The sequence below is a fragment of the Wasmannia auropunctata genome, unplaced genomic scaffold (genome assembly GCF_000956235.1).
Source record: "Wasmannia auropunctata unplaced genomic scaffold, wasmannia.A_1.0 LD333495.1, whole genome shotgun sequence".
In the NCBI taxonomy this organism is placed as follows: domain Eukaryota; kingdom Metazoa; phylum Arthropoda; class Insecta; order Hymenoptera; family Formicidae; genus Wasmannia; species Wasmannia auropunctata.
Window position 1 is genome coordinate 201,253 of NW_012029395.1, and position 7,113 is coordinate 208,365.

The window sequence follows — 7,113 nt, forward strand, 5'->3', positions numbered from 1 at the left end:
AAAATTATCATGATTCTTTATATTTTTTAGAACGTTTTTATGTCTCTTTTTTGTTACGGGAATTTCGCAATCTCTATAAAGTACATCACAGTTCTCGCCTCTAATCCCCGCTGCACCCGCATCTCTCACGAGACGATCCCAACCCGAAGATAACTTGAACGATTTCTCTATGTCTTTCCTGCGAAAAATCGTAGCGTTAATTCCGAAACTACACGAACAGATTTCCAGATTTCATTAGATATTAAGCAAACTTTTACACCAAACGTTTCTATTGAATGCAATTATATGACTGCAAAGCGAAATTTTTCTATTATTTTTTTCTTTCTTTTTTGTTATTTCTCATCTTTATATTAAGTTTTTAGCGTTATTAAATCGCGATATTGAAAATAATAGCAAGAAAACCTACGTCAAGTAGTTTGCCAGCATTTTACCCGGTGTGCCCAAATCTCTAAACAGTTTGCGATTTTCAAGACAGATCGTCCTCTGTATGCATCGCACTCTGGCATCGCTATTAAGAATATCTTCCTCCTCCGGGGTCTAAAAGTTCGTGAAAAGTCTTAATTTACTACTGGCACACAAAAATTTTTGCTGCGAACTCTGGGTATTCATGATTTATACGAGTAATTTTGTTCAGTCAACAGAAACGAAATGTTTCATCACGGTAAGTAACCTTCTGAGTTTCCAGCAAACTTGCCCGGTTTATATTCGCGGTTGAATTGAGAGGAGCGTTAAAAACTTGAAATTTAACTTGTAGCTTTCCAAATTTGTTTTCAAATTGAGACAACTTTCTTCTAAACACAATTAATATTTCGCAGTAATAAAAATATCAAAAACAGAAATTCATTGAAAACAAAAACTTATCGAAAAGAAAGTTTTTATATCATTCATTAATTTCGCACAAATTTAAATATGTGCAATTTTAATTGGAAATCTTTGATTGGAAGGGTCCCCTTTAACTTAACGCAACATCATAAATGACGTACCACGGAACGAAAATCATGCGTAGCGTAAACGTCTCGCTTTTGCCTGGACGATAATAGATCCATTATCGCATCTTTACGCTTAACAGCACTAAGCGTATTCTGTATAATCGCCAAAAGCAGCAAGAGACCGATGAAACTGACTATTACAAGCTGTTTCGATGACGGTCCAATGGAGTGCTCTATTGAGTGTGCTACTGGATATGCATTGGGATACTCATATCCATACGGTATGTTTTCGCTTCTGTGGTGCAGAAACGTTTGTTGAGGTACTAAAACATTTTAATTAAAAAAATTAAATTTTAATTTAAAAATATTAATATATAAATGAAGCACTGAAGTGACTAAAGCAACTTAAACCTCCACATTAATACATTGTTATCTATATTATAAATATTATCAAATACTTTGTTTTAATTACTTTTACAGTCATTACTTATAAAAATAATATATATATAAACTAATTTTAAAAAATTGAAAAATTATATATTCCATTTATACTTTAATTTATATATATTTTATGTAAATTATTATATAATTTTATACATATATATATATTATAATTGATTAATTTTTTAATTAATTTTTTGTACTTGGATACCATTTAATTCATCAAATGAATAATTATATAATTTTCCATACAAATATTGTACAGCACATTTACTTTTTTTTTTTTTAAATAAGCTCAATTTTCCAAGAAATTACAAACAAATTTTGCGCTTTAAATGCACATTATTTTTTCCTCTCTTAAGCAGTACGAGCGACACATTTCAATTTCAAGATGATTTCTCGGCTTTGAGATGTTAATGCGACGACCGAAGCGCGACACGTTGAGCTTGATTATGGCCGCGCACAAAGGATAAGTGATCAAACGACGCCGTCTCTTTCTCTTAGAGTAACTAAAATAGAAAAATCTTTACCGGAGAAAAAGTAATCCGAGGGCAGCATCGGCTGCGGCTGCGGCTGCGGCGGCGGCGGTGCGAGGGTCGCGAGGATTGCTCGCGTCATATCCGATTGAAGCACCGGCTCGATTTTACTTTCCGTCCCTAAAGACGTGCCATTTCCGGAAGTGGGCGGGAACAGCACGGTTTTCGTATCCTGACCGGCGATTAAAACCGCGAGCGTGCCGAGTACCGGAAGTATTTTCATTCTCTACGGGAAAACGACGGCGCTACTTCTCCTCCGGCACAGGACGAAAGACTTATGACTCGCCGGATTTTTCAATCGGGTTTTTTATTCGCGTTTCTCCAAGTGGAATCGCACGCGTCGACCACCTCGTGCGACTCGGCTATGACGTATTACCGACGATAAATGGACGGGAGAATGTCGCGAATCTAAACGGCCGTACCGGCTCGCTTCGTGAGCGAATTTTCTCCTTCGTGACGCGCCGAATTCGACACAGTCGAGACAACGAAAAAAGTACCGAATGATTTCGGGAACGACCGCGGGGAGGGTGATCATTCGGCCCGTTGAACTGCCTGACGAGTTTACGGATCGCGACTACTGCAATGAGCTAATACACTTCATTCCATTGTACGGGGAAGTTGTCCTTTCTAGAAATTGTGCTTTCTTTCTTGTCAAAGAAATAGCTCAATTGTGCGCGGGTACTTTGAGGTTCTTGAGCCATTTAAAAGAACGGATAGTGAAACATTTACGAAAATAAGAATTTTTTGCTACCCTCCGCAAAAGACAACGAAATGTTTAACTACGCAAGTATACGAGATATGTTAAAATCTTTTATTGCGTCGCAATATAATAATTTAAAAAATATATATCGAACATTTAACATTTATTCATGAATAAAATTATTTCCCAAGGCCCTGTAATAGAATTTATTGGAGCTGCTTATATATTCGCTCAGAGAAGGCATTAAGTGCTTGAATTCGTTTGAATCGTTAACTCGAAAGTGATGCGTCCGAGAGAAAGGTTATCGAAACCCCTCGCGAGATACTTTCGCTGGACGTTAATCTTCTGTAATTTCCATTTGAAAATTTTGAGAAACTTAAATATCGATCGACAACGATTTGTTGAAGCGATTATATGGAAGTTTCTCTCTGGAAACGTCTCGAAGGAAAAGTATTTTGACCTCGTTGTGGAAACGTCTCTGATATAGAACTTTCACACTAATTTACTACTGAATTGTTAAGACTGAACGTTACGACCTAAATTAAAATGCGTGGAAAAGAGTGTGGAAGCTCTCTGTTCTACGCAAAGATATTCCAGCGAGACGGCACGAGGGAGGGAGTGGAGGGGGGGAGGGGGTAGATCGGTTGGTTAACCTAGCTGCTGAATGCAAGGGGTTGCTATGGTGATGGGACGACAGTAGGTGGGGAAAAGGGAACCTGGAGGGTTTGTCTGTCTGCAGCCCTTCTAAAGGGGATGATGTCCTTCGTGTGCTGTCTCCTATCCACGTCATCACTTGTCAGATGTAACGCCGCTGCAGCTTTGTCAACTTTAAACTGTCCATGAAAGACGGCTTTTTTATAAAATGTTTTTTATCGACGTTAAATTAAAATAATAATCGATCACTTTATTCTTGCTGTATGTATTAGTTATACTGTTATATATAATTATTAACTGTTATATATAATTTATAATATTTATTTAATATATTAACATTGAAATATGATATTTATTCTTTCTAGAAAAATGATCAGGGGAAAGATTATTTTAATACTTTTTCTCTCTCTATAATATTTCTTTTCTATTTTAATGAGAAAGAAGTTCTTTGTAAGGATATTTTTGCAAGTATCGCTGAGAAAATTGCACGTGTCGCGCGACAATTTACTAACGAAAACGCTTCACAAACGAATATCTAAAACAGGCGGAGCTTCCATTATCTTTCACAGCTCAGTTGAGCTCTCTAGGGCTGATAATCCAAAAGGAAACACTTCACGCTCTGTGAGTGTCTCACCACCCACTTATAATTCTCACTATCGTGACACTACGCAAACATAGTACTTTGTTCATTATTCATATCTACAAAGATCTTCATCTTGTTGTTAGAGAAGCTTGTGAGAGGAGCTTATGCTTATTTTTCAAGCTATTAGAAAATAAAAATATAATTAAGATAATAAAGTTATAAGAGCTACATGCATGCAATTTACAATTATTCTTGAAAGATTAAAAACTACAATCGCAATTCTGAATAATTCTGAATAGAAACAGAAATCCATTTTACAGAAAGAAAATTATCGAAAATTTAAATTTCAGTTTATACATATATACAATATATTAATTTTATAATTTTAATTATAATTTTAATTTATGTAGTGTTTTAATAAATATAGAATAAGAAGAAATATATATATTTATATTTATATCGTATATACATCTCCATATCTATTTTATTCCACATTTAGACGCTATTAAAACGTTCTTACATGTCGCATGTCTGCCGAACGCGTCCAGTCTTTGAGAATAGTATCTCCTCCCGTCGATGTCTCGCGTCTATTGCCACTTTATTGTAGACAATAAAAGGCGATGCGCTCTTTTTTTTCAGAGTCGACGAACATCGCGACTACATATCGGGGTCACATCGATGGACACGCCGCGTGAACGAGCCGCGATTTTACGCCAACGCGACGCGAGTGAACATTATATTTTTAGATCGCTTTTGCAACGGCCGCCGTCGCCGCCGCCGCCGCCGCCGTCGTCGTCGCCGTCGCCGTCGCCGGCTAACACCTGCTACTTTTTTATCAGCGTCCAATAGCGAGCGTACTCTTCTCAGAGCGGCAATCAGAGGTTCGTCACGCTCCATTATCCATCCCGGAGCGACGCCCGCCGCCGATTTTACACGTTAGGTACGTGCCTTTTTTCACGGCTGCGTCCGGACACCTCGGTGGAGGAAGGGTAACGAGATCGCCCCGCCGCACGGTTGATTAAATTATAAAAAAATTGCGAGCAATAAAGGTAAATACAAGTAGGTCATTTGACACTCTATTGAGTTTTTACTTTTTGTTTACTGAACCGCATCACGCGTTTTAAGAGATTTTCGTGAAATTGAAAAACAAATATTGTATTTTCAATATTCCTTGTGAATATCATCAATAAGGTACGGAGATTTATGAATTCTTTTCACGATGAGCCCTCTCCAAACAATTTTAAACCGCGTCGATCTGTTTGTCGTTTCGATACTTGTTTTATAAATTAAATCTTTTTTATCTTATCAGTATGAACTCTTTGTATTTAAAGTAATACTACATACGTAATATTGATTGGCTAAAAGTACATTTATTTTTCCGGAGAGTGTAAACTAATGTACATTTTGCTCATTTAATCGAATGTAACGTGTCCGATCATATATAGAGTTTACTACTACATAATATAACACATACAGCTGAAACGATTTTCAAGAAAATATTGTTTTCTTGAGACAACTCTAAAAAAGAATGTGATTTAATTCTGGATTAATTAATGAGCTTTTTACAATTTAACTGTATAAAAACTGCATAAAAAGTGACTGTTGAAATACATTCTAATTTCTTTTTCTTTTATTATATCTGGAATTAATTTGCCCTGAACGATTTTTCTTCCATTTAGACATCAAGTTGATACAGAAACAAGTAGATGATTAATCGGAACAGCTGTTTTACATGTTACAGAACCAACATCGTATATTATATCCGAAATCCCGCTTCGGCATTGATGGGATGCATACAACCTCGAAATCGTCGTTCCACAATTCAGGAATGGAATATCGCCGAGGATCCATTTCGGGTCATATGACTTGGGAAATCCCTTAAAGCCGAGAGATCTCGGCGGTTTCCTTCTCTCGCAGAAATCTATTTTCTCAACTCCGAGAGAAGGAGGTCTCACGTAATTTTTTATCTCTTCTTGCGCTGTTCACCTCTCGCTGCGCTGTGCCCTCTCTGTGTTTCAAATTAATGTAGCTTTATATGCAGGTCGCAATTCTTGACGTGTAAAATGCTGATTCTTGATTCTTGGAATTTAATATACGAAACATTTCGCGTATTTCAATATCCATGACGGATATCATAATACTCGAGTATATCGTGCCACGTTTGCACGGCGCAAATTAATTAAACCCATGCAAACTGAATTACGTTTCCAAAGATGTACAATTCGATAAAGTATGCAACCTGCACGTGAATCTTTAGATCATCTTTTTATTATTCAGGCTGTTTAAACATAACAGGAATTTAGTTATCGGTCAAACGTATATCTTTCTACGATTAAATGCAAAATTACAGGTACCGAAACGCTGTAGAGAACATAATTCGCGACGAAGCATACGTAAATATTTACTAATAGCAATTCTATTTCTCAACGCGCGAGAGAAAATAATTTTTCTGTCCAAGACACTTTTAAATCTAAGAACAAATCGATATGCGCTGGCAGCTTGCAATCCCCCTTATATGCCCGAAGATTCATCTTTTAATAAGTACTCATCATTCAACTACGCCATCTTCTTCCTCAGCGGTCAGAAATGGACCTTTATAATGAATCCTCGCGCTATTGATCGCCACTAAATTGAGAAGGCATACACGTTCCTGTGAGGAAGCGTCAATCTAATTTCTCCATAACTGCCATTTTGACTATCATGCTTGAGAAGTTTAAATTGCCTTTCAAAAAGTATAATACACTATTCAAAGTTATATACACTATTAATTACGCAGTACGTTATTAACACCAAAATTACTGACAATTAATTTTTACAATTTAAGTATGCTATATATTTAAAAAAAAAGAAAAAGAATAGGAAAAGAAATCGATAAATTTAATCATTATTGTGTATCAAAACAAAAACATGAAAAAACTTGGAAAATGTGCTGTTTTAAATTTGAATAATTCTGAAAAAATTTATTATTTACAAATCAATACATTTCAATTAATTTAAAAATCAATTATCTTGACTGCTTTGATTGTTTTAATATTAATCAAGTTGCTTTGGCAGTTTTAGTATTAATACATTAAAACTAATAAATTATGCACATATTTTTTTCATTGATTTCACAGATTTTATAAAAAACTAAGTTTACAAAATATTATTTAATAAAATAAAATATGTTCTCAAAAATATACATGGAAAATTGCTTAAAGGTTTCGGAGATCCGGAGAGTTAAAAAAAATCGTCTCAATGCTAAATCTCCGTGATTGAATAAAAAGGAAT

The 7,113-nt window shown here is 35.6% G+C and overlaps 1 protein-coding gene across 1 annotated transcript; it reads right to left on the reverse strand.

The window, feature by feature from the left end:
* Positions 1-2,129, reverse strand: LOC105459890 (the record flags this gene model as incomplete). The annotated part of the gene is made up of 4 exons (XM_011706232.1): positions 1,901-2,129; positions 984-1,252; positions 407-537; positions 1-178 (listed from the first exon to the last, which is right to left on the reverse strand). Coding segments are annotated over exons 1-4 (807 nt in total), but the record flags the coding sequence as incomplete, so codon positions are not given.
* Positions 2,130-7,113: the final 4,984 nt, after the last annotated feature.